The 27,544-nt window shown below is 42.9% G+C and overlaps 1 protein-coding gene across 5 annotated transcripts in view; it reads right to left on the bottom strand.

Annotated features, from left to right (window-relative positions):
• PLPP1 (phospholipid phosphatase 1) overlaps positions 1-27,544 on the bottom strand; it is a 119,133-nt gene that overhangs the window by 30,208 nt on the left and 61,381 nt on the right. For 3 of the 5 annotated variants that reach the window (XM_007486320.3, XM_007486315.3, XM_056824913.1), the window contains one exon: positions 7,242-7,522. In XM_007486320.3, coding sequence (XP_007486382.1) covers positions 7,242-7,522 — 281 coding nt within the window. Of the gene's footprint in view, positions 1-7,241; positions 7,523-18,081; positions 18,234-27,544 lie in introns of all 5 variants that reach the window. The other 2 variants (XM_056824912.1, XM_007486316.3) reach the window with 1 other exon arrangement.

Raw genomic sequence — 27,544 nt, 5'->3', positions numbered from 1 at the left:
GGCACAGGAACGCGGGCTCTGTCGTAGGCCACAGCCGGCGCCCGCCGCGGACCTCCTCCCAGGATCCCCTCATGCAGCGCCCTCCGGAGCACAGGAACGCGGGCTCTGTCGTAGGCCACTGCCGGCGCCCGCCGCGGACCTCCTCCCAGGATCCCTGAAAAGCCTCCGCCCTTTTCCCTCGTCCCTGAAGGGGGACTTTCAGTCGTGGAGCCGAGTCCCCCACACGGCTGGGATTCAATGGGTCTAGCCTGTGCTATGTTTTTCCGACTGGGGGGGGGAAGAAGGGGAGAAACTGGATTCTTTTAGCTTTGTGTCCATCACACACTGTTTCATAGAAGGGCTGCCAAAGGTAACGCGCATGTACGAATACTCTGTTTATGGCTTTACAATTACTTTCAGCCATCAGCGTATCCTGCTGAATACAAAGGCAAAATGCCGCCGTGGAAAAATGATTTGATGCTTAAAGTAAGGCACCTACCCAGGAGACTACACGAGTTCCCCATGGAAATCTTTGCCTGTCTGTTCTTACCAGAATGATTTTATCATTGTAAAATTAGGTTTAATGGGCTATTTTGGCAAGGCAGCTTAATACCCAATTAATCGGCTCTTGTTTCGTCAAGATTTTCCACCTGATTTTCACTTGTCTTTAAAATGTTCATCTTTTACTTCCAATTTTTTAACATAAACTAAAAGCACATAAATTTTACAGAAATGTTTTTATAGTTACCACAGATAAACATGCCAAAATAAATACCCAAAATGTCCCAAGCATGAAAACCCGCAGTATAAAGTCTTTTGTAAAAAAATTTATTTTTTCCCCTTAAGGCGGAAAGGAAAATCGAGGGGACCCCAGTCACCTGGAATTTCCAAATCCAGTGTCTGTATTTCTTTTCATCAATTTTACTTTCTCTTCAAGGCATCTGGCCTTGCTGCTTCCTTCCTACCTGGATTTGGCAAGCCAGCCAAAAATACCATTATGAAGCCAATTTTACACTTTTTGGAATGAAGAAGTAAACACAGAGCTCTTCTAAGAGGGAAAACTCCATCCAAAACAAACTGCCATCTGGAGCAAGTTCTAGTTCAAAAGAACAGGGCCTCCATTTGCCAAATACAGGATCACCGTGAATCATAATCCTGGTGGAAAAATTAGTCCTGGAACCCCAATATAACCATTATAAACATCATCGTGCAGTTGTAGGCAAGCTGGAGTGTGTGAATGTCTGTGTCTGTGTCTGCGTACGGGCCTAACAAATACACGGTCTCCGCTTTTCAGTGTTGATGCTCAGGGATCTTGTAGCTTGAGCTCTGCTATCTGCCAGGAAACAAAGCTTCACAGCGGGCGGGCGGGCGTGGTGCCTTCCGGCTGGGCCATCCAGCCCAGCGGCCTGCAGACCCCTCTCCGGGAACTGCCTGAGAGGGCCGGCCTGGGCCCCAATCTCGGGGACTTCTCTCCAGCTTCCCGGGGCGCCTCCCTCCCATCACAGTCCCCGAGGCTGAGCGTGGCCTGGCAGGACGCCACATTACCAGCTGGGAGCTGGGCACAGTCTGCCCCCTCGTGCCCCCTCCAGGGCCTTTTCCTCGCTTATTAATCATCTTCCTGAACCCCAAATCCATGACAGGGGCGCCCACGGGCCAAGCTCTCCCCATCACGGCATCACTGCACATGGTCCCCGCCCCCGCGTCCCATCCACCCCTTCCCCGGAGCGCCAGCTTTCACCTCCTCTTTCCCTTTTCCGCGCCTCCGGTCCTCCCGGTGACAGCCCAGGCGCTGCGGCGGCCCCCAGAGCCACTTCCGGCTCCCTGCCCACACTAGCTCCAATCTGCACCCAATGGAGCTGTAGCCATTGTTCTTAGCAGCCTCAGGACCCCTCCAGGCCCGGCCGGCCCCCAGGCTCTCGGCCTCCCGGGCCCACCTCGCCGCTGCCCTCTCACCTTGGGCTGATCCCCCTAGCGCAGGTCTGCCACCAGGCCTCGGGGCTCCATCACACGGCGAGAGTCTCCCCTTTGAGAGCATCACCATGTGATCTCGTGTCTCGTGGGCACACACGGCTCTTGCGTGTTTTGTCTCCCGTACTTCTCTTTAATTCTGTAGTTAACTGAGCTAGAATACTCTTCCGTGTTACACGTTCCTGTTCTGTCCCTCCCCTCCTACCCCAGCAGCCAGCCAGGACCGCCGTCCTGGATCAAGGCCCATTTCCATAGGATGGATGTTTGCCCCGGGGTGATGGCTCCGAGTCTGGGGTAGAAGCTAGCCCAAGTGGCCGCGGCTCTTTCCTCTTCCTCATCTGCTTCTAAGGGCTTCTCTTTCCTCCTGGTTTTTGTTGGGACGGTTTGTACAGGCTTCTTTCACAGCCTCAGCCACGTTACAGTGGATGACTGCTGCGAGTTCCCGACGATCGTCCCTCTGCCTCCATCCAAGCAGAGGGTGGCCAAGGGGCATCAAGAGGTACTGCAGCCTTCAAGGAGTCCAGAGCCGTCTGGGGATACAGGCTGCCGCCCCCAGGGACAGGTAGGAGGTCAGAAATCTGGAGCGCTGAATCCAGCCCAACTTCCCGCCTCGGGCGGTCCCTTAACTGGATCTTCATCAGAATCCCAAACTCTGCCCCGGCCTGTCGGTCAAACCTGCTTTTCTCCTCGGCCGCAGCCCCTTTTCTGCCTCAGAGTCGCCGTGGCTTCTCCAAAGGGGCAGCCCGCCGGACACCGCGGTCCTAACTGGCCTCGGTGACAGGTTTAGTAGCACTTGAATAACTCGGGAGGACATTATATCAATAGATGCAATAAAAATCTTTGGAAAATACCGCGCTGATTCCTGCTCCTTTAAGGAGTACTTAAAACACAGGAATAAATGGAACTTTGCTGCGCAGATGATGAGTGGAGGTCTCCCTCATGTGGGAGGGGGCTAAACTCGAGGCCTTGCCAGTGAGGTCCCATATTCACAGCCGTCACCGCCATCTGACAAGAGCGTTAAACATGCTGGCCGCGGCACTACCACCAGAGAGAGACACGGAGTAAAAAAGGGAAAGCAGAAGCATCCCCTTTGGCAGGTAGCAGGATGATTTATCAAGCACTCTGAATGGTTAACTACAAGACTTGTCCAGACAACGATCAACGGTAACATAGGTGAGGATGTGAAACAAACCTGTACAAATGGTCCAACAAAAACCGGTAGGAAAGAGACGCGGATCAGAAACAGATAAGGAAGAGGAAAGAGCTTTTCCTCATAAACCTCAGTCTGCTGGGGGGAGGGGCGAAGCCAAAGGCTTCAGAAGAGGGTGGTGAAGGAGGAGGAGGGGAGGAAAAATAGTCATCAATTAGCCGTCGTAGTGATCAATAGGCAACCCCAGAATATCTCTCTCTAATAGTATCTATCTCTCAGAAGTACCTCTATCTCCATTACAACTAGGCACCCACAGGTTTCCCTAGTATCTCTCTAGTCAAGCCAGAGAATATCATTTACTGCAACTAGAAATATATCTCCACAGATTATCTATTTCTAATACAAAAGGTAAAATCCATTTAAAATGATAACCCAAAAAATAAGATATTTGGGAGTCTATCTATACAAGGTCACACAGGCACACACATGAACTAGATGAATAGGATTGTAAAATGTTGTTTACACAAGGACCTGAATAACTATAAATGGAGCAGCTATTCATAGGCAGGTGGAGTCAACATTTTTAAAAAATTACAAAACTACCTAAATTAATGCTATTTTTAAAAAGTAACAAAATATACTTCCTAGCTCTGTGTCCTTGGGCAAGTCACTTAACTCCCACTACATAGTCCTTATCACTCTTCTGCCTTAGATCCAATACATAGTATTGATTCTGAAACAGAAGGTCAGGGTTTTTTTCAAAAAAAAGTAACAAAATTCATGATCGAGAATCTCAAAGGGAAAAAAATTTTAATAAGTGAGAAGGGGGCCTAGTGGTATCAGATCTAACTATATAAACTATATAAACCAATAATCACTGAAATATTTTTGTTTAAAAAGCATCAATCCAATCATGGGAAAAAATAGGCATGCAAAATACAGAAGCAAAAGAATATATTCAATAAACCCAAAGACCACAACCAATGGAATAACAAGTAGCTCACAAGAAATGTTTGGCAAAGTAGCAAACGGTCTAGAAATAAAGTTTAAGACAATACTTCCTATTATATCTCAAAATAAACTCCAAATTGATATATGATCTAAATATAAAAGGTCAAATCATAAAGTATTACAGAGAAGAACTTACTTTTCATAACTATTATAAATAGTTCCCCCTATAAGGGGGAAAGTGCATAATTATACAGAGGACAGAGAGTATCACAGATTATAAAATACACCATTTTGATGACATAAAATTAAAAAGCTTTTGATAAACAAAACCTATGTAGCAAAAAAGAGAAACTGTTTAAGGGAGGACTGGGGAGACAGAAGGAGAAGGAAGGGGAGGGAGAGGGAGAGAGAGAGAGAAAGGGGGAGAGGGAGACAGAGAGAACACTTTGAAGCAAGTTTCTCTGAAAAATATCCCATTTCCAAGATATAAAAGGGATCTATTCAAAAATGTAAAAATCATTCTCCAAATAATAAAAGGTCAAATAATATGGAGACAGTTCATAAAAGAAGAAAGAAAATTATGAAATGAAAAAATTCCTCAAATCACTAATAATAAGAAAAATACAAACAAAAGGGACTCTGGAGTTCCACCTCACAAAAGAAAAATGAGAAATGTCAAAAGGGATGCCGCCAAAGAAGCACACTGATAAAACTATTCTAGCCATTCTGAAAAGCAAGTTCAGACTATTCCCAAAAATTCACTCTAACAGCCTATTCTGTGAATTGGATATTTGCCTCTACCAGGTCTATGCCCCAAAGATACAAGGACCCATATGGGCAAAAATATTTGTAGGAAATATTGTTGAAGTGGCGAAGAATGACTAAACAGGTTGTGGTCTACGAATGTACTAGAATACAACGTACTGTGCTTTAAGGAAAAACAAAATGAAACAATTCAGAGAAACCTGGGAAGAGTCGCGTGAACTGATGGAGCAAAGGGAAGTGAGCAAGGCCAGGAGAACAACAACATGACAGACTGAAGGACTCCAATCAATGCCCTGTCAAACCCCCGACAGGCAGCCCTGAAGAACGCTCTCCACCCGCCTCAGACAAATAGATACAGTTTCAGACACAGCCAATGAGGGGCTGTTTTGCTTCAATGCGCATGTTTATTGTAGGGGTGTGTGAGGTGGGAGGGAAAGATGCTCATTACTTAATCAAACTAATTATAACATTTAAAATACCCCGGGGAAGGCAGCAAAGGGAAAGACTCCTCTCCTCTATGGCAGCTACATGCCTCGAAAGGGCCAAGTCCCAAACTGCAAACGATCGACTGCTGCTCGGCCTGGCAGCGCACCCTGTAATGGAGAGGGTCGTCGCCCTCCTTGGCTCCTGGGCTCTGGCCCGGCTTGGCACTCTCGGCTTGGGGGTCAGAGAAGCTAAGAACCAGCGGAGCCTGGTTGTGTCTGAACAGAGTCAACCTCTCCACAGCAAACCTCAACTAAGAGGGTAGAGGGATTAGAGCACAGGGAGGCTGAGGATAGGAGAACCCTCGAGCTCCACAAGGCTAAGCTGCAAAGTCAGTGGGGGTTGGGGAACGAGGTGGATTGAGAGACAGGCTAGAGAGGAGGTCCTGGGTTCAAATGTGACCTCAGCGCCTTCCTAGCTGTGTAACCCTGGGCAAGTCACTTAACTACAAATGGCTAGCCCTTACCACTCTTCTACCTCAGAATGGATACTTGGTATCAATTAGTGTCCAGGGTCCCACAAATAGGAAGTTTCATGGGCCACATTGGATGCCAGGTCCTCCCAACTCCAGGCCTGGGCTCTCTACCACTGAGCCACCTAGCGGCCCCAATAAGAAAGCTTTTAAAGTGATCTATTTACTTCCTAAACATTTATTTCTCTTGACACATGGGGTTCTTTACCTAGGGTTAAAGGTTTTCAGATGAATGCTAAGTAGAAAAGCAAGTTATGAAAGTCTTTTACTCTATTTTTTTCCATATAACATTTTTTCCCTTTTCTTGGAATTTATCCAAAATTTGAGAAAATATCCATGGGCATGTTGATGACCTGCAACAGAAACAGCCAGCACCTTGCCAGTCTCAGCCTATGACGTTCCACCACCGCGGCGTCTTGTGAAATCTCTGTCTCTGACGTCAAACACTACCAGATCTTCCATTACCTGCAGAAGGTAAGCGTCTAAAAGGCAGGTTGAGGCTCAGTCCTGAGTGCCACATTTTACAAAGAAAAGCCAAGGACCAGAAGGAGGCGCACCATGCCAGGAACATGTCATCTCGGGGATTGGGAATGTTTAGTCCACAGAAGGGTGGAAAGGGGAAAGAAGACAAGCTGGCTCTCCACGAATCCTTGCATGTCTGACCCAAGGGAGTCATCGACCTCTTTTTCAATATTTTTCTAAAAAGACTGAGGTGCGAAAGTTAAAGACTATCCCTCAGACGTCCTAGAAGGAGCTCCTCAATGGAGAAATTCGAGCTCGATGGCCTTTCGGGGCCCTGGGAACACGAAGAAGATAGGCAGGTGTTCTTTTGGGGATAGCAAAGAAGGAGAAACTGAGGCGGTACCCATCAGTGGGCCTGGCTGGACAAGGTATCGTCCATGGTGCTATGGAATCACTGAGCTACATGAAGTAATGAACGGGATGACAGCAGAGAAATTGGGGGAGGCTTTCATGAGCTACCGAAGTGAGCAGGTCCAAGTCCTTACTTAGCAACGCTGACCACCAATAGATGACTAACCACACTCCCGGCAAGACTCACAACGGAACAGCCTCCAGAGAGGTGAGAGATTCAAGAGAACACACGGAAAACTTTTTGCAGGGTCGGACATGGCCAACATGGAAATGTGTGTTGCTTTACTATACATGTTTGAAGCGGGGGGAGGGTGTGATCTAAGGGAGAGAATTCAGAGCTGGGGAAAAAACCATTTTAAGCTTAAAAGACGTTATACAACATTTCATGCTTTGTTATAAGATCTGAAAAAACAGCTTGAGAGAAAAATTTGCACCTAATATTCTTGAAAGAGGTAACAAAAAATGAAGAAACTAGAAAAAAAGAGCGTCTTGGTGGCCTCAGTAAAGCATCTGCCTAAACAGATCGGCTAAGCAGTAGCATATAAGTTATTACTCTTCGGACTATGAACGTGAAAGATGGACAACATATTTCACACTTACCTGCCCTCGTTAACTATTCCTGCATCTCCGCGACATGGGAAGTTTTCAATGTAGCCATCACTACAGTTGAATTGTGTCCAATCAGGGTCACAGACAGCTAAGAAGTGAGGCCGCAGTCTGCCGATAGAATACTTGGCAATGTCTGTCAGGGACTGGCTAGCAGCCGCCCCAAAAATAAATGTCCCAATGGCTTTGTAAATAGTGGCTATATAGTTATTCCTGACAAAGGAATTTGAATGCAAAAGATTATAGTAAACAGACAGGGCTTCTCCAAGAATCATCTGAAAAAGAGAAAGAGATAAATGTTAGGGGAAAAAATAACATTAAAAAATTAATCAAGTGAAAATATGATAAAAATATCCTACAAAAGTAGTGTTCAAAAATAGACTACATTTTCTACCCGATATTCTCATTTGAACTATAAAAAAAGATGCTGAAAATCATTTTCATTTCTCTGTTGGATACTGGACAAGAAGTTAAGACGATTCACTCTTCCTTTTTACTGGTGCCTAGTACACAGAAAGTATTTAATGAGTACTTGTTGTTTGGGAGTGTTTTTTTACTTTATTTTCCAATAAATACGGCTTTTTAAAAGGCTGACTATAGTAGTGTCCTGAAAATGGAAGCTCTCATTTTTCAGAGAATGCAAGATTTCCCATACTAGCCTACTAAAAACTCAATAGCAATGCCTTCAATGTGAAAGAGATTTTATTCTAAATCATATTTTCATTTATCCTTGACCTTTCTATGAAAGAGAAATGTCTGCTTTGCCAAAAGGGAAGTAATCTCAGGAAGTCAGAATCTGAACTAAAGGAACAGAGACTGAATGCTGTTGCCAAAGGTACAAAGAGCATTTATTTAGCTGATGGGGCCTCTCAATTCCGCCTTTCCAGGAGATCTTTAAGCCAGACTTCCTTTAGGAAGTCTTAATAAAACAGTTACTAAAAACCTGCTTAGTTGGTGCTTTCCCCTCCTCAAAAAACAGGCCATTTCAAGTACATCTTGCCTCACTTTTTTGCACTTTGGGCAAAAATTAAGTCACATCTTCCCATATGTCCAACAATTGTGTAAGCTTTGTTATATGCTTGTTATTTGCATATGAGGATAACAATATCACTAAATGATAAGAAGAGCTTCAAGAGAAGACTAGAACAAATAAGTTTTGAGCAATAGATGGGAGTAAGTAACCTGAACCAAAAACAGCTTTATTAGAAAAAAAATTGATGGATTTTCAATCAGAAAGTCTTGGTTTAAAGCCTGGCTCTGCCACTTAATAATTTGTGTGATCAAGAAACAAAACTCTTTGTTACTCATTTCCCTCACCTATAAAAATAAGGAATTTGGACTACATCAAGTTTGATGTCCCTACCAGGTCTAAATCCTAATATTTTAATGATCCTAAAGGCACAAAAAAAAAGCTTTCTAAAATGCCTTAAGTATTTAGGTGAACATGCTTGGAAACACCAAAAAATAATGAATGGCTATTAAAAAAAAGAAAGAAAAAGTATTTACCAAAAAATAAACTATTCTCTGACTACATGAGACAAAAACATACTCAAAGAATCAATGGAGAACCAATCATTTGTCATGTTTACCTTTATCACGAGGTTTCAATTGCTGAAAGGGAATGCAATAGGTGAAAATACAATGATTTCAGGTAGCAAACCATTTATTAGTTTCCTTATCTTTAAATATACAAACAAATTTAGAAAACAAATTATATTGCAGTTCAAAAAAGTCCATTTTTATAAAACAAAGCTACCTATGTGATATAATTTAGGGATAACAAAGCAGCTCCACTTGGGATAACAAAGGAGTTCATCCCTTTGCTAATATCCTCCCCCCGACAACTCGAAAATGTATAAGATTGTAGAATTAGATATTTATTCCTTAAAGTAGACTAAAAGTCCCTAGAGCAGTGATGGTAAACTTTTTAGAGGCCATGTGCAGAGTGTACACACACACACACACACACACACACACACACACACAGAGTGGAGGGAGGAAGCACTCTCACTGGGGTGCTGGGAGGAAGGGCTGGTGAAGCAAGGAATGTCCTCAGTGAGTGTAGAGAGGGAGAGGGAAGTGGTCCAAGTGCTCTGCTCCCCTCCAGCTCTGTCACCTGTGTGCTTCCATTGGCTGCTGGGCAGAGGAGCAAGGGATGGGAAAAAATGCCATCAGGTATGGTGGAGAGAGGCAGCTCCAGCAGTTGGGGGGGAGGGGGTGGCATGCCCACAGAGAGTGCTTTTCATGCCATAGGATCCTTATCAATGCCCTAGAGGAACAGGATCTTTGCGTACTCCTTAATAGTGGTGTCCTGCAATGAACAGTGATTCACAAAATAGGCCTGTGAGACACTGGCATGGAAGAAAAAGCATTAAGGTCCCTAGGAAGGTGGGGCTCACCTGAAGAGGTCAACCCCAAGTATTTTTTCCCCTTTTCACAACTGCCTTTTGTGTCCGGCCTCCCATTCCTCATTTACTGGCACTCAAAGTAGACATATTCTGAGGCACTTGAACATTAATAGACTCCAGACACTGAGGTGGCCAATATCCAGGATGAGTCATTAAGATCCACCCACCCACAAGAGCCACCATCATGACGGATGTCTCTGAGTCTTCTCCCACCCCCCTAACCTCCTGCTCTGTCTGTCACCAGCAGATCTTACTGGAACATGTCCCTGGGTGCCATCCCCATTCCTGGACCTGCTTCCCCCCACCAGATTCACTCCAGGCCCTGCCTAAGCCGTGACCAATCACACTCACTAAAGCCTTACAGTCCACATTCTCTGCCCCCCTCAGTTCTGCTGTGGAACCTGACTCAGGGGAGTACCACCCTACACCAATGCTTTCCCCCTCCTATTCCTCATTCTATCTGGGCTTAAGAATTGCTGAAAAAAAAAATGCTTTCTTGCTCTCACCAGGTCCCTGCAATAGTCCCTCCCTCCTCCCTCCACATTCTGAAACGTGACACCTCCTTAGAGTTCTGCCCCAGTAATGCCTGCTTCACGGGCTCTTGATCTACTACCAAGGATTTGGTTTGCAGCTCCGCTTTAAGGCGCGTCTCGCCTCAGTCTGGCTCCGCTAGCTTCGTGAGCCAAGATCATCTATGAAGAACTCGGCAGGAACCTGAAAGGTCACTCAATCCGGCCTTCTCCTTTTACACACCAGGAAGCTAACGCTGAGGGCATAGGACTTGGCAAGGTCACACCGCTGTTGAGAGCTGGGGCAGAATTCCGGCTCCGGTCTTTAGCTCACAGTCCGGGTGCCTGCTGCGCCCCATAAGCACCTCTTGGTTATAAGTTCTGGAGTTCAGAGACTTGTGCTGTTCACTCCTTTAGGACGTTATCTGTAGCAGGTACTCAAAAATCGCTACTGAATAAACCCAAATAGATTCCAAACCATTCTATTTTCCTAAGGCCACCACCTCATATACTTTGTTCTCTCACGCTGGCACCCTGCCAAAAGGACTGAGTTTTTGTCAGATGTGAGATAACAGACCACCCCGCGTTTAACTATCTAGATACACCGCCACGCACTCTTCCTTCTCTCAGAGATAGTCCTCATTTCTCTCAAACTCACTCCTCCACCACCTCTACTCTCAATTGTCCATATCCCTCACTATTCTCTTAACCATCCATAATGTGGTTCGTCCCCTTCGTTGTCCTGAAATTGTTCTCCTAAAAGTCAATAATACCCACAAAATCAAATTACGATCTTCACTTGTTTTCCCTCTCTGCTACCCATGACAATCATCCACTCCCCTTCACATTTTCTCCTCTGAATTCCAGGATGCCAAATTACCCTGGTGTTTCTCCATCTCATGACACAAAACTCCTTCATTGGCTTTCCTCGCTTTCTATCCCTTGATTGTGAATATCCCTCAAGGTTCGGTCATTGTGCTCATACTTCATTATTGGTCTTCGTGGCAATGGGAAGGTGGAGAGACAAACTCCTCCCAAAGCCTCCCTTTGGAGCAGGGGTCCTCAAACTACAGCCCTCGGACCACATGCGGCCCCCTGAGGCCATGTATCCAGCCCCCCACACTTCTAGAAGGGGCCCCCCTTTCATTGGTGTTCAGTGAGAGGAGCACAGGATGTGGCGGTGCCACAAAGCCTGGTCTCACTCACGTACAGTACTACTTCTGGTGACATCATCCTTTGGGTGGCGCCTTGTTCTGAGAGTAACTGAATGAGTACGAGGCACCACACAAAGGATGATGTGGCTTCCCAATGGAAGGCTCAGCATGGTGAGCAGCAATCTGGGGGAGGGGATTCCGCCCAATAGTGGTGGCGGGGATGGGCCTATGCAAGGTGGGACAGAGAGGCCCGTCCCAGCCGGCGCAGCAGCCTCCGCTATCCCACACAGCGCTCTACAGATTTGTTCATAGTTTCTTTTATAGTCCGGCCCTCCAGCAGTCTGAGGGGCAATGAACTGACCCTGGGTACAAAGTCTGGGGACCCTGATTTAGAGAGAGCTTAGTATTTCCAACTCTGCATTTCCCACCCACTGCTCTGCTTGGTTTCAATTCCACATCCTGTGTGCTCTCTAGCTCTGCCCCATCTTTCAGCTACTTTGTGTGTTCTTTTTTTTCTATTAGATTATAACCTTCTTGGGGGCAGACACAGGTCTGTCTTTCTTTTTCTTGTTTTTATCCCCACTGCTCACCATAGTGCTGGACACACAACAGGTGCGTGATAAATGTTTACTGATCAGTGACTGACTCGTCCTTTCATGATCTGTAAGAGGAGTCACTCCCCAATCTGGGTCTCTCCTCCAAGCTCTGGACTGATGTTGCACTGACAACTACCAATGTTACACAGTTGCCTCAAACCCAATAAATCTAAAATTAAATTCATCTATCCCTTAAAGCTAGCTTTCTGTTTCTGTTAAAAGCATTGCTCTTAAGAGTTATTTTAATTCCCTCTCATTCTCCAGGAGCCAAACCTCATCCCTTCTCCTCATTCACTCACCCATTTCAATTACCCTCTCATCCATACTTCCCTTTCCTGCTCACTATCCCCCCCCCCCAGATGATGGCGATAAACACTTTACTGCAACAACTTCTTGCTCACTGCAATAACCTCCAAATGGAGCATCTTTAAATATATGTTTTAAAAACAGATTTTATGCATTAACTCAAGTTTTGAGAACTGAGGTTTATTCCTCTCCAACTAAATGAAGAAACATTAATCTCAAAGAAACATATTACCTACTTGGGCATTATACAGTTTTGCTCTGTTAAAGTTAAATTTTTAAAAATATGGAGAGTTTGGCAAGTCTGGCAATGAGAATTCGATTGTATTAAATAAATACAACTGAAAGATAGGACGAATGACAACGCTAATCTAATAATGCTTTGCACCTACAGACCTACTTGTGCAAATAGACTCTAAGGCAAGTCATCTTCATCATACTGCTATAGTGGAAAGTATAGGAGTAGGAGTCAGGAGGCCTGGTTTCTAATCGTAGTTCTACATTAACTTTATTTCCAATTCTAATAGTCTATAAATCTTGGGGCTCCTACCTCTCCCTGCCCTGTTAAATTTATTCAGCTCATTACTCCCAAATTAATTTTCCAAAAACACTGCTCTGCTCATATTGCCTTCCTGTAGGGAGCAGAGAGCCAACGAAAGCCTTCAAGGAGAGGAAGGTTCAAATTGCTTATGCGCTGGTATACAGATCTCACTACCTTCATTGCTACAATCTAAAGTTATATTGGGAAGTTGTGAAACATCAAAAGCCATCCTTATAGGAATTATTACCAATAATTGTCTTTGCATTGCTATCTTAAATGATTTTTTCCCATTGCAGGATTTTAACATTTTTAGATTGTGATCACCTAAATTAGACTAGAAGTTTCCCGAGTGCAAGGGTCAGCTGGCTTTTACGAATTCTCCATCTGCCTTGTACAAATAAACACAAATATTCTTGAACTTTTTTGAAAAAGGAAGAAAGTCTGTCAGCAAAGTTTGCATTGCTGATTCTTTTTAAAAGAAACACTGTGTTGTTATAAAGCAACTGCAACTAAGCTAATTACTTGTTGCCTGACAAAAGTTCCGTTTTAATAAATAGATGAAAATAGCATTTCCCCCAACTAATTTGGCCACGTGACCAGACTACATTTAAAATACTTTCTCACATTAGGGATTCGTGTCTGTATCATTTTTAGTATCAAGATAAAACAAAGAAGGGATAAATTATTTACATCTTTTGTGTTTGCCCTGGATAACATTCACTAAATAACCAAAATTTTATCAAGTTACCAATCCAAAAATATGACTAAAGGAAATATACCCCCTCAAAAAAAAAAACCAAAACAACCCTATACTACGATTATATTTATATGGTACTGTGATGTCTATGTACAAATCATCCACTAAAGGGGAAAAAAATTCCTTGCTCCATTTTCTACAAACTACCAGCCAAATGAGGGGTTATACCACCAAAAACCTTGAGGACTTTAATTTGTGTATAGAATTCCCCCTCCTACCTCCACCACCACCACCCCACCCCACCCCACCAACACCTTACTCCTCCCCATCCTTTATGGCATTATCTGAAAATACTTTGAAGCAAATGTTCTTTCCAGGGAGCAACTAAAACTTAAAACAGAGTTAGCAATTTTCCCTCTCCCTTTATATAATAATTTATATATTTTCCCCTTTATATAATCCAGTTCCCTTTATATAATAATTTCTAAGGAAATGCCACAAGGGTAGCACTGGTTTGGGCAAGTAAAGGAGCTTCAAAATATATACATAAGTTGCAGTTCTCCATCTATCAAATTATTATGAAAGAATATTCTAGGGAGCAGCTAGGTGGCTCAGTGGATTGAGAACCAGGTCCAGTGATAGGAAGTCCTGGGTTCAAATTTGGCTTCAGACACTTCCTAGCTGTGTGACCCTGGGCAAGTCACTTAACCCCCATTGCCTTACCACCCTTACCACTCTTCTGCCTTGGAACCAACACACAGTACTGATTCCAAGATGGAAAAATTAAAAAAAAAATTTTGTTTTAAGAATATTCCAGATTCAAAATATTCTATAAGTATATTGTACATTTTGTGGATATATAATTTTTTAACAGGACTAGAGAATTGCAAAGAACTCAAGATTGGAAAGGGGATCTCAGAAGCCCCTAATCCAATCCTAGTCTCCAACATGGCAAAGAAGTAGTCATTCAGTCATCACTACAAGATTTCTATAGAGGGGATATGATTAATTTCCAAAGCAGAATAAACTCTGGTTGAAACTGTCATTAGAAAAAGTCAATAAAACATTGAATTTCTAAAATCATAGAAATGTGAAAAATAAATATAAATTGGCATATAATCTACTTCATAATAAAATTTATTCTAATACTTGATTACTTTTTGTACCTACTTTTTCTTTTTTTTTAATTTAAAATATTTTATTTGATCTTTCCAAGCATTATTCATTAAAGACATAGATCATTTTCTTTTCCTTCCCCCCACCCCCATAGCCGACACGTAAAACCACTGGGCATTACAAGTTTTCTTGATTTGAACCCATTGCTATGTTGATAATATTTGTATTTGAGTGTTCATTTAGAGTCTCTCCTCTGTCATGTCCCCTTCCCCCCCTGTAGTCAAGCAGTTGCTTTTCCTCGGTGTTTCTACTCCCTCAGTTTGTCCTCTGCTTATGGATAGTGTTTTTTTCTCCTAGATCCCTGCAGATTGTTCAGGGACATTACACCGCCACTAATGGAGAAGTCCATTACGTTCGATTATACCACAGTGTATTAGTCTCTGTGTACAATGTTCTCCTGGTTCTGCTCCTCTCGCTCTGCATCACTTCCTGGAGGTTGTTCCAGTCTCCATGGAACTTCTCCACTTTATTATTCCTTTTAGCACAATAGTATTCCATCACCAACATATACCACAATTTGTTCAGCCATTCCCCAATTGATGGGCATCCCCTCGTTTTCCAGTTTTGGGCCACCACAAAGAGCGCAGCTATGAATATTTTTGTACAAGTCTTTGTGTCCATTATCTCTTTGGGGTACAGACCCAGCAGTGCTATGGCTGGGTCAAAGGGTAGATATTCTTTTTGTCACCCTTTGGGCATAGTTCCAAATTGCCCTCCAGAATGGTTGGATCAGTTCACAACTCCACCAGCAATGAATTAATGTCCCTACTTTGCCACATCCCCTCCAGCATTCATTACTTTCCTTTGCTGTTATGTTAGCCAATCTGCTAGGTGTGAGGTGATACCTCAGAGTTGTTTTGATTTGCATCTCTCTGATTATAAGAGATGTAGAACACTTCTTCATGTGCTTGTTAATAGTTTTGATTTCTTTATCTGAGAACTGCCTATCCATTTCCCTTGCCCATTTATCAATTGGAGAATGGCTTGATTTTTGTACAGTTGATTTAGCTCTTTATAAATTTGAGTAATTAAACCTTTGTCAGAGGTTTCTCTGAAGATTTTTTCCCAATTTGTTGTTTCCCTTCTGATTTTAGTTATATTGGTTTTGTTTGTACAAAAGCCTTTTAATTTGATGTAGTCAAAATTATTTTACATTTTGTGATTCTTTCTATGTCTTGCTTGGTTTTAAAGTCTTTCCCCTCCCAAAGGTCTGACATGTATACTATTCTGTGTTTACCCAATTTACTTATGGTTTCCTTCTTTATGTTTAAGTCACTCACCCATTTTGAATTTATCTTGGTGTAGGGTGTGAGGTGTTGATCTATTCCTAGTCTCTCCCACACTGTCTTCCAAATTTCCCAGCAGTTTTTATCGAATAGTGGATTTTTGTCCCAAAAGCTGGGATCTTTGGGTTTATCGTATACTGTCTTGCTGAGGTCGCTTTCCCCCAGTCTATTCCACTGATCTTCCTTTCTGTTTCTTAGCCAGTACCAAATTGTTTTGATGACTGCTGCTTTGTAATATAGTTTAAGGTCTGGGACTGCAAGGCCCCCATCATATGTGTTTTTTTTCATTATTTCCCTGGATATCCTTGATCTTTTGTTCTTCCAAATGAACTTTGTTATGGTTTTTTCTAAATCAGTGAAGAAGTATTTTGGTAGTTCCATGGGTATGGCACTAAATAGATAAATAAGTTTGGGTAGGATGGTCATTTTTATTATATTGGCTCGTCCTATCCATGAGCAGTTAATGTTTTTCCAATTGCTCAAGTCTAGTTTTAGTTGTGTGGCGAGTGTTTTGTAGTTGTGTTCATATAGATCCTGTGTTTGTCTCAGGAGATAGATTCCTAGGTATTTTATTTTGTCTAAGGTGATTTTGAATGGGATTTCTCTTTCTAGTTTTTGCTGCTGAGCCGTGTTGGAGATATATAGAAAAGCTGATGATTTATGAGGGTTTATTTTGTATCCTGCAACTTTGCTAAAGTTGTTGATTATTTCAATTAGCTTTTTGGTTGAATCTCTAGGATTCTTTAAGTAGACCATCATGTCATCTGCAAAGAGTGATAACTTGGTCTCCTCCTTGCCTATTTTGATGCCTTCAATTTCTTTTTCTTCTCTAATTGCTACTGCTAGTGTTTCTAGTACGATGTCAAATAGTAGAGGTGATAATGGGCATCCTTGTTTCACTCCTGATCTTATTGGGAATGCATCTAGTTTATCCCCATTGCAGATGATATTAGCTGATGGTTTTAGATATTTACTGTTTATTATTTTTAGGAACGACCCTTCTATTCCTACGCTTTCTAGTGTTTTTAGTAGGAATGGGTGTTGTATTTTATCAAAGGCTTTTTCTGCATCTATTGAGATAATCATGTGGTTCTTGCTAGTTTGCTTGTTGATGTGGTCAATTATGTGGATGGTTTTCCTAATATTGAACCAGCCCTGCATCCCTGGTATAAATCCTACTTGATCATGGTGGATGATCCTTCTGATCACTTGCTGGAGTCTTTTTGCTAGTATCCTATTTAAGATTTTTGCATCTATATTCATTAGGGAGATTGGCCTATAGTTTTCTTTCTCTGTTTTTGACCTGCCTGGTTTTGGAATCAGTACCATGTTTGTGTCGTAAAAGGAGTTTGGTAGAACTCCCTCTTTGCTTATTATGTCAAATAGTTTGTATAGTATTGGAGTTAGCTGTTCTTTGAATGTTTGATAGAATTCACTGGTGAATCCATCAGGCCCTGGGGGTTTTTTCTTAGGAAGTTCTTTGATGGCTTGTTGGATTTCATTTTCTGATATGGGATTATTTAAGAATTCTATTTCTTCTTCTGTTAGTCTAGGCAGTTTGTATTTTTGTATATATTCATCCATATCACCTAAATTGGTGTATTTATTGCCATATAATTGGGCAAAGTAATTTCTAATGATTGCCTTAATTTCCTCTTTATCGGAGGTGCTGTCCCCCTTTTCATCTTTGATGCTGTTAATTTGCTTTTCTTCCTTCCTTTTTTTAATTAGATTGACCAGTACTTTGTCTATTATGTACCTACTTTTTCTAAGGGAAACCTCAAAAATTTATTCTACTACTTCTCTTGGGCATTATTAAGGTGACTGTAGATAAAGCACGAGGCCTGGAGTCAGGAATACCAGGGATCAAATCTCATCTCAGACTAATCAAGTAATCCAAGTTTGGACAAGTCATCCAGTTTGCCTCGTTTCCTAAATTGTAAAAGTGGGATAATAATAGCACATACATCTTGGGATCAAATGAGATGCTATATGGAGAGTGCTTCCACAGGGCCTGGCATCTAACAGGCACTGATATAAATGCTAACTATTGTTAGTTTATGGTTATCTCTACCTGCTTCTGAGGGTTAAATATATTTAATAGATAATAACAAAGCAAATAATCCAAAAGTGACATACTTCAAGAAAAGTAGATTTAACTTACAACGATAATACTGAATGGAATGACTATTCCACCTAATAATTCATAAGGTATGGTGTCTTCTTTGTAAGGGTACTTGATGGACTCATCATTACAGAATACTCCTCGCTGGAAGGGGCTATGCCTTGAAGTAAGAATTGCAAAGGGTAATCCAGCTAGCAAAGGGAATAAATAAAAAAATCATTAAAAAAGAAACATGAAAGCTAGGGACACCAGAGAAAATAATGAAGAGACTGCATTTCAGAAAAAGCAAAGCATGCAACAGCAAAGTCAGAAAAGTTATTATTGTTCAGGGTATTCAAGGATCTCTTTCCTACCAGAAACAAGACTCAAGGGACTTCCATTCACACCTACTAACAGCCTCCTCTCTCTTTGTTTCTAGACCAAACAGACCAAATAAATTTCAGGATCTTTCTGTTCCTGGGTGATGGCTACATAAATGGGAGGTGTTCTGGCCTGCTTCCCAATTGGTTACTGAACAGTCATGAATAAACCTTGCTTCTGGAAAAGGAACAAAATTTAACTTTCTCGTGATGGTTCCCAAAGAGAGAACAAAGGAGAGAAATAACAAATTCACAGCCCCTAGAGAAGGCACGTTCTTACACAATTCCCTTAAAATATCAGTCACCAGCTAAGAGGTCCAAATTGGGCTTTTTTCCCCTTTTTCATTTACTTCTTGGCTTTTCAGAACAATTTTCACCATGAACTTTTAATGGATGCTTCCACTCAGCATTTGAAAAGCTGGGTCAATAGCAAGGATGTAGAGGAGCCCCGGACGGATTGACAATGTAAACATCCAATCTATCTCCCTTTACACTTAGTACAAGGCACACCTTTACCGACCTCACTTGGTTGGTCTGAAGATAGGTAAAAAGGTTAAATTTCTTAAAGTAAAGCAGCATGGACACCAAAGAGGGAAATCGGAAAACTCTTTCTTTCAAAAATACATTTCCTGAGTTGATCTCGGAGCCTCTTCTCTTCTGCTGTTTTACTCCTATGTGCATTTCAGTCTAGTTTCTGTCTTACCGTCCAGACAATCCGTAGCTTACATTAACTGACTGATAAAAGAGATGCCGTTCGGCAGAGAGGCTTCGTAATCATTAGACACGCATACATACGGCTCAAGACTTCAAATGGCCAAAGCGTAAAGCTCTCCCTGCAAACTGGTCTTGGTCCAAGGTACTCGTTCCTCTCACCGCTCTGTGTCACTGATTAGGTGCCAAGAGGGCGAAGGGAAGGGACACGACGGTCCCTTTCCTCGGAGCGACAAGCGGAGGGCCTCAGCTCTCTTCGTCTCCGTGCCCAGGCCTGGCCCTACCTCGAGATCGAGTCAATATCTGTGATCAGAGTTAGAATTGGAAGGGCATTCGAGGCTATTTAGTTTAATCCCAGAACACTACAAATAAGGGAAATGATGTCCAGAGAGGATACAGGACGTGTCCGAGGTCACAAAGGGGGTAATAAGACAAAAATGTTTAAACAGACGTATCCTAACACCAAGTCCAGTCTGCCAAGGAAAAGTTTCCGTTCTAATTAGCTCAGCACACAGAGATATCAGACCATGAAGGCCAACCTGAGAGGAAACGTCGCCTTTCATTTATGACCCACTAATAGGATTTTCCTTGACTTTCACCTCCCCCGAGACAGCCAACAACAAGCACCCTGGAAGATATGGAGAGCCATCAGCACCACCATCCCCGTCTCCTCTTGAGGGGAAAAGAGAAGCCCACTAAGGAAGAAGCCCACTAAGGGATGCCCCGCTGTTTTCTGACATCGTGCAGTCCAGACGGTCTCCCTTCCAACGGGCTGACGTAGGTGATGCCGGGCTTCCGTGCGTCCCTATTTCCGTACCGCTCACGCTGTGACAGAAGGCACGGCCACCCACACAATACACCATTCCTGAAGGGGACGGTAGCGGAGGCTTGCCCTGATCTGCCCCCAGACCCCGGCAGCTCCTTTCTGAGGACGAGCGGCCGTTCAGCTCCACAGCGGATCGCCACCTAACACTTCTGCGAGTGGACAGCCCGCTCTCCGCTTCTGCTCACTCCGCTCTGGCTCGGCCCCGGCTTCTTCTGACATGCTCCTGCTCGTCACTCTCTGCGCCGCCACAGCAGTCTGTCGCAAGCGGGCAGCCCAGCTCTGCCCGTCACTCTCCGCTCTTGGAGCCCCTCCTTTGCCATGACAAGGAAAGCTGCTAGAAATGTCTGTCCAGGCAGCTGCTTTTCCCTGCCTCTGACTGTGGGGATGCAGAGCCGGCAGCGGCATGGCGGGGCCAAAGGGGCCATCTTCGGGGCTGCTTCCGGCTTACTCTGCAGAGCGGCGGTCTCCGTTCACAGCTCCAACAGTGTATTGGGGTCCCAATTTCCCCACATCCCCGCCGACATTTATTATTTTCCTTTTGATCACACGCGACCCTCTGAAAGGTACGCAGGGGCATCTCGGAGCTGTTTTGATTTTCACTTCTCCAATCCACACTCATTTGATGTGGCACGTAAATGGCTCCGTGAATTAGAAGCCGGGCCCAGAGAGGGGAGGTCCTGGGTGCAGATCTGGCCTGAGACCCTGGCGAAATCACTGCACCTCCGTATCAGTTCTAGGATGGAAAGCGAGGAAGGGGGTGGGTTTTTAACGCAGTGACCCCCACTCTGCCCTACTCCTGTCACACCCGTGTCCTTCCTTAAAGCCCACTTCTGGTGACTGGGGAAATGGAGAGCTGCCACAGAAGCCCTGGGCCTGGGAGGCAGCTGGCCAGTGTGTGACGGGGCAAAGCCCCGAGCCCGGACCCGACAGCATCTGGCCCACGGCCAAACGTCCTCCGCACAAAGCTAAAGGCACGCGGAAGCACTTGTTCCCGGCAGGCCTGCTCCCACGCAGCCTCTCGGGGGGCTCGCGGGGGTGTCCGTTCCAGAGCAGAAGTCCTCCTTTGATGAAGCCAGTAAGTGCCACTGACGGCTCTCTGAGGGTCCTCTAGCACTATCGGGGGGAACGTTCAGTCCAAGTTGATGCCGAGGGGCAGGCCTGAAGCTGAATGGGCAGCCGAGCCACGGAGTAAAGGAACAGCTGTCTAAAGCAGCGCTCGGACTTACGGGCCACCCCCCAGGGGACGCTGGTGCCCTGGAGCCCGACACTAGCATGTCACGTGGGCTCTCAGACTTCCTGACTAACAATCCCACGGTGAGAGCGAGCTCAGAACAGTTCTTCCGTGTAAGGGTACTCCTGAAAGGGGCAGCCAAGTCGCGCCATGAAGACAGTCCCAGACCTGGCGTTGGGAGAACCCTGACGCTTCACGGCCGTGGGGCCTGCCCACAGCACTCACTAAACACCCCTCACCGCTCTTCTGGCGTCAGTCCGTAACCTGGCATTTCAGAAAGGAACTTTGAAAAAAAGAACATTTCTAAAAATCCCAAAGATATTCCCAAACAAGATCTGTCACCCCAAATGGAGACTGTCCTGGAAAGGCAGGAAAATAGGCTGACTCTATGATAGATGGGGCCTGGGCTTCATTTCGTCAGCATTCATGGAGCACAACAAATGCTCGGAAGATTTCATGATTTGGTCACACGAGGCTTCTGCTCCTCATTTCCTCGTCACCTAATCCGTGATAGAAGAACAGCAGAGAGATCACATCTTTGGACCTTTACAGTGTGAGTGATGCGGAAGGGAAATTAAAAATGCCATTTTGTTCAGTTTGGTTTATTTCGTGGCGTCCTGCTAATTCTGTATCTTTGAAAGGATCACGATGTGCTTGCTTACTTATAAAATCCTTCTAAGTAATGTTCGATTTACAGATAGATTAGTTCCTGTTAACTACTTTTAAAAATTGCAATTTGTTCCCACACCAATAGAGATGATTACTCAATGCACAGGATTTTTAAGTGCTATGACCTAACTTGGCGATTATACGGAAATACAAATAATTATATCTTTAGATGTGGTAATAATACTGCTGTACCGAAACAGTTCTCCACCCTTTCAACAAAACCTCTGACCCAACTTGTTGCACCTGTACCCAAAACTGACCCTTCTCAATGAGTCCGAAATATTATGCTTGCAAAAACAGAAGGATTTATTGATAAATTCTTTAAAACGGATGCAATCGTCCACCTATTACTTTCAAGAAACATTTACCAACCACCTCTTGACATCTTTGGAGTTTTTCAAATACCAGCTAAAAACCTTATTTTCTGTAAGAAGCTTTTCCTAGTCCTCCCTTTTCTCTCAGTTGATTACGTCCCATGGGTCCCGATTCTATCTTGTCTGTATAGAGTTAATCTGCACATTAGCTTAAAGGCAGGCCCATAGAAGGTACTTAATAAATGCTCAAAACTTCCCTTAATTCCCTTAATTTGACCTATCTTAACAATAACATTCCATAAAACATCAACCAAAAAGACATTTATTGAGCCCCTTTTGTATCTCACCGAGTTGAATACAAATGAGGAAAAAAGCAAAAAAAAATGCCCTACTTGTCTCTGAACATAAGGAGTCTGTCTCTCCAATACACTTAAAAAAAACTCCAATGTTTCTTTCCTAACAAATAAGTCTTAAAATTTGGGGGTTTCTAAGCATCAAAACTTTATCCCCAATTTCCTTGTGTCAAATGACTTAATTAAACAGTAGGAAAAGTAGGTCTTCCCGGGTTATTTAGAGAGAGAGGCAGAGGAGGGAGTGGAGAGAGAGGAGAGAGACAGAGAGACAGAGAGAGAGAGAGAGAGAGACAGAATGAATAATGGGGGGATGGCAGGGTGGAGTAAGGCCCTAGAATGTTCCCCTCTGCTCTTCACCATTTCCCAAGTCTTGACTCTTGGGAGTGTGTTCATGGCGGCCTCCTAAATCCCCGATTATCCAGCTCCCAGGCTCGAGGTGTGTCTGCTTTGGCTCTCACACTACCATACAGGAGGAATGGAGAGTGGAAGGACATAGAGAAAAAGGAAGAGGGCTCCCTAGGGAAGGAAGAAGTTCAGGCTCACCCTGAGCCCCTGGCCTGGGCCCTGGTGAGCCAATTAGATAGTGTAGTTGTGTTAGACTCGAACTCTTAAACTTTCGAGGTCTATAAACGGATCAGTCCTCACCACGTCATTCAAGAGGTAACTCTAAACTTCAACAGGACCGAGGAAAGGCGCTAAAGATGAGAACAATGTTTCTGTGAGGCGCCCGCCTTCTGAGTGAGCACAGAACCCTGCATTCTATCTATTACACATAACTGAAAATATAGGCAGAAGAAGATAGACGTTTGGGTGGGTGCTGGGCGTGTACGCCAGTCTTCACAACAGTGACTCATATTCTGTTTAAATTGAAGAAACCAGCATAATCCAGTCATTTCTGTTTATGTGTTTTAAATTATATATATATGTATTATTATTTTTTTAAACCCTCACCTTCCATCTTGGAATCAATACTGTGTATTGGTTCCAAGGCAGGAGAGCGGTAAGGACTAGGCAATGGGGGTCAAGTGACTTGCCCAGGGTCACACATCATATGTATGTTTTAAAAGCCTGGATTTTCAAGTCATTCAAGATTCTGTTCTTAACACAGTGAAGAGTAGTAACCTGAGAGAGAATCCATAATGCATATACCTGACCTTAAAGGTAAGATTAAGGACGTACATGTATGTACATGTATGTAAGGATGTACAACATGCATCTTAAAGAAACCTCTGATTTCCTATTTCAGAAAATTGTCAAACTCTCCAGCACATAAAATGACTAATGTTTTAATTGAGTTTTCTAAATGTCTTCCACAATACTGGTCAATTTAATAGAAAACAATGACTATGGCACGTGTTATTCTTAGCAATTCAACTACTTTTAAAAAATATTTTCAAAAAATGTTCATGGCAAGAAAGTGATCTAACTCTTTTCCAACAGATAGAGCAGGCCCAGCCGAACCATCTCCTTTCCCAGATCCAGTCAAGCCTTGCCTGCAGCACTCCCGGCGCCCTCCCTCCGTGCCTGGAATGCCTTCTCCGTCTCTGCTTCCTGACTCTGCCCTTTGGTACTCACTCCGTCAGTGACTTCCGCCTCGGGCTCTCTCCTGTGGCCTCGGCCCCCCGCATTAGACTGGGCACTCGCCTCTCACAGGGCTCTGGTCCCGGCTCCTCTGATACCCAAACCCAGTGCCGGTGCTTACCGCCCCCGGCCTCGTCCTGCACGGAGATTAGCAATAATATGAACCACACAAAATCACGCCGATCCTTTGGCCCCGGAACTCCTCAGAGACTTCTTTGTACGGTCCTGCCAGCTCAAAGTCCCATCTAACTGACTTCTGAAGTCGAATGTCCCCTCTTCTAGCGAGGCTAAAACCGAACTCATATTCTTTCGGCTGCACATTAGCACGTGTGCACACTGGCAGGGGAGAGAGAGGCAGCGGCATATGCATACATTATATAGTAATAGCAGAGGATGGGGTTGAGACCCCCAGCCCAAAATGGCTGGTCAATACCCTGCCTTTGAGGTGACTTTGCATTTCCCCTTTTAAAAACACAAACACTACAAATAAATAAATATAAATATAAATAATTATATACATAATATATATAATAGAAATAAATAAATAGAAATAAATAAATAATATTTAAAAAATAAAAATAATTAAAATGTCAGAATTCTGCAAAACCTGAGAGCTGGACTGGGTCTCAAAAACCTCTAAGAAATGGGTCATCCAGATTTCAAATGAAATCTCTCTCTCAGGCTAGTCCATTCTCCAATAGCTAATTCTTTGGACGGTAACCAAACAACACTCAAAATTATTTAAAAGTTTATTTTTATTCCTATGTTAAATAATCAACTCATGACTCAAATATGTTCCTGGTACCAAGAAGCTATTTTTGAAGGCATAAGGTGAAGTGGAAAAACATTTTGTGTCAATGTTGTTTCTTTGTCTTTTCTTTTGAATAAAGCTACAAAAAAATGTTTGTTTTCAGATACCTACGAAATTTCATTTCATGATCTGAAACAAAGCAGGGAGTAAGTCAAAATCAGAGGGGCCTCACTGTAAACAAATGAACTAAAAGCATGGGAACACCCAAAAAGATGAAGGATAGTAAATGTAGGAAAGATAATACATACCATAATGAAACAAAGTTAGGCACTATTTTAGGTATTTTATTTGAATTCAAATGTAATGTATTAGGTGCTAGGGATAAAAACAAAAAAATGGAAAACATTCTCTTTTCAGGATGCTTATATTCTCCTTATTTTAAAATACTAAATAATTAACAGGTCGCTCTGAAATAAAATAAAGCTGCACACATCTTTGCTAATTCATTCAGTTTTCTTTCATTTCTATAATGCATAAAGGGCATCTCAACTTGTTCCACTCCTCTGATTTTACTTTCTGCTAAACAGCGTAAGGTGGTGGATAAATAATTGCTGAAACACAACCCTCTTTAATTCTATCCCTAGTCAAAAATTTTTTCTAATCTCTTCTCTTCCAACTGCCATGAGGGAGAAACTGAGACATGAAGAAATGAAGAAAGGATATTCAACATTTCTTTATCTAATTTTCAGGTACTTTTACCTGGAAATCATAAAATTCAATGCCACAGGATTATAGGAATTAAACTTTTTTTTTTCTAAAAAAAAAAAAACCTTAACTTCCATCTCAGATCATGTATTTGGGTCTGAGGCAGAAGAGAGGTAAGGGCTAAGCACTGGTGGTTAAGTGACTTGCCCAGGGTAATACAACTAGAAAGTATCTTAGGCAACATTTGAACCTATGCTTCCTGTTTCTAGGTCTGGCTCTCTATTCACTGAGCCACCTAACTGCCCCCAAGATCACAGGATTTAAAGCTGGAAAAGTTCTCCCCTAAATTAGAAGAAAATATTTTTCCAGTCTGTTCAGCTGCAATCAGGGCCTTGGAAAGACTTTAGCTAAAAGTTTCTGGACAAACAAAACCAACGCAACCAAAATCGGAAGGAAAGCAATAAACTGGGAAAAAAATTTATAACAAAAACCTTTGACAAAGGTCTCATTTCTCAAATTTATAAGGAACTAAGTCAATTGTACAAAAAATCAAGTCATTCCCCAATTGACAAATGGCCAAGGGACATGAATAGGCAATTTTCAGATAAACACATCAAAACTATCAATAAGCACATGAAAAAGTGTGCTGAATCTCTCATAGAGAAATGCAAATCAAAACAACTCTCAAGTACCACTTCATACCTAGCAGATTGGCCAACAGGGCAGTAAAGGAAAATAATAAATATTTGGAGGCAAAATCAGTACACTAAGGCATTGCTGGTAGAATTGTGAATTAATCCAGCCATTCTGGAAGGCAATTTGGAATTATGCTCCCAAAGGACTGCCTGCCCCCAAAGAGATAATAGTGAAAAACATATGCACAAAAATATTCATAGCTGCACTCTTTGTGGTGGCAAAAAATTGGAAAATGAGGGGATGCCCTTCAATTGGGGAATAGCTGAATAAATTGTGATATGTGATGATGATGGAATACTATTGTGCTAAAAGGAATGATGATCTAAAGGATTTCCATATGAACTGGGAGAACCATGATGCAGAGTGAAATGAGCATTTGTACACAGAAAGTAAAACATTGTGGAATGATCCAATGTAATGGACTTTGCTACTAGTAGCAATGCAACAAGCCAGGGCACTCCAGAACTGATGGGAAAGAATGCTATCCACAATGAGAGAAAGAACTATGGGAGTAGAAATAAAAATGCAAAGCATATGACATCACTTATCACATGTATATATGGGTATGTGAGTTAGGATTTAGGCCTTAAAAAAATTGCTCTATAGCCAAAATGAATAATAAGGAAATAGGTATTGTAATAGATACCCCTCTTAGCAGAATTATGGTAATAGGACAGGGACACCAGGAAGCAAGCTGGAAGAAAGATTAGATCTTACCCTCCCCCCCACCACACACCACTTCCTGTTCTCTTCTCAACTGATTCGAATGCTCTTCTCAGAATGGTAAGGTTGAAGGTTTCTTTTAATAACTAATTCTCACCCTCAAATCTTTTAACTAAGAGGTTTTATTCTTTAAGGTAAAGGAGGTAGAGAGATGGGAGGGGGAGAGAGGAAAATAGGTTTCCCTAACTTCCTATATTTCCTGTTGATTGGAGATTTCTCAGTGTGTTCAACTCAGGAAACAAAGTTATTCTTCTCTAAGGGGAGATGTTGATAACAAAGGATGATAGAGTTTCTTCTGAACTAAGCTCCAAAGTTTTTTCAGAACTCAGTCATATAAATAATCTTTGACCAAGAGAGAGAGTCCAGCTTCTACCTTCTTCCCAACAGTCAGAAGAGCAAAAAGTGAAGTTCAAGCAGCTGGGCTTCCTAACTGCTCCCTTCAAGATTCTTTTGGAACTCTGTTTCCATCTCGGTTGATTGGCATCTCACCAAATTCCAAGCCTCTTGCTTTTTCTTGCAGATTTCTTTTGTGTTGCAATGTCATAAATTACAGTATCAAGTGACACCATTTATTCAACCCAGC

This window comes from Monodelphis domestica, chromosome 3 (assembly GCF_027887165.1).
Source record: "Monodelphis domestica isolate mMonDom1 chromosome 3, mMonDom1.pri, whole genome shotgun sequence".
In the NCBI taxonomy this organism is placed as follows: domain Eukaryota; kingdom Metazoa; phylum Chordata; class Mammalia; order Didelphimorphia; family Didelphidae; genus Monodelphis; species Monodelphis domestica.
Note: the sequence above shows the minus strand (reverse complement) of the source record. Positions and strands in the feature narration are given on the sequence as shown.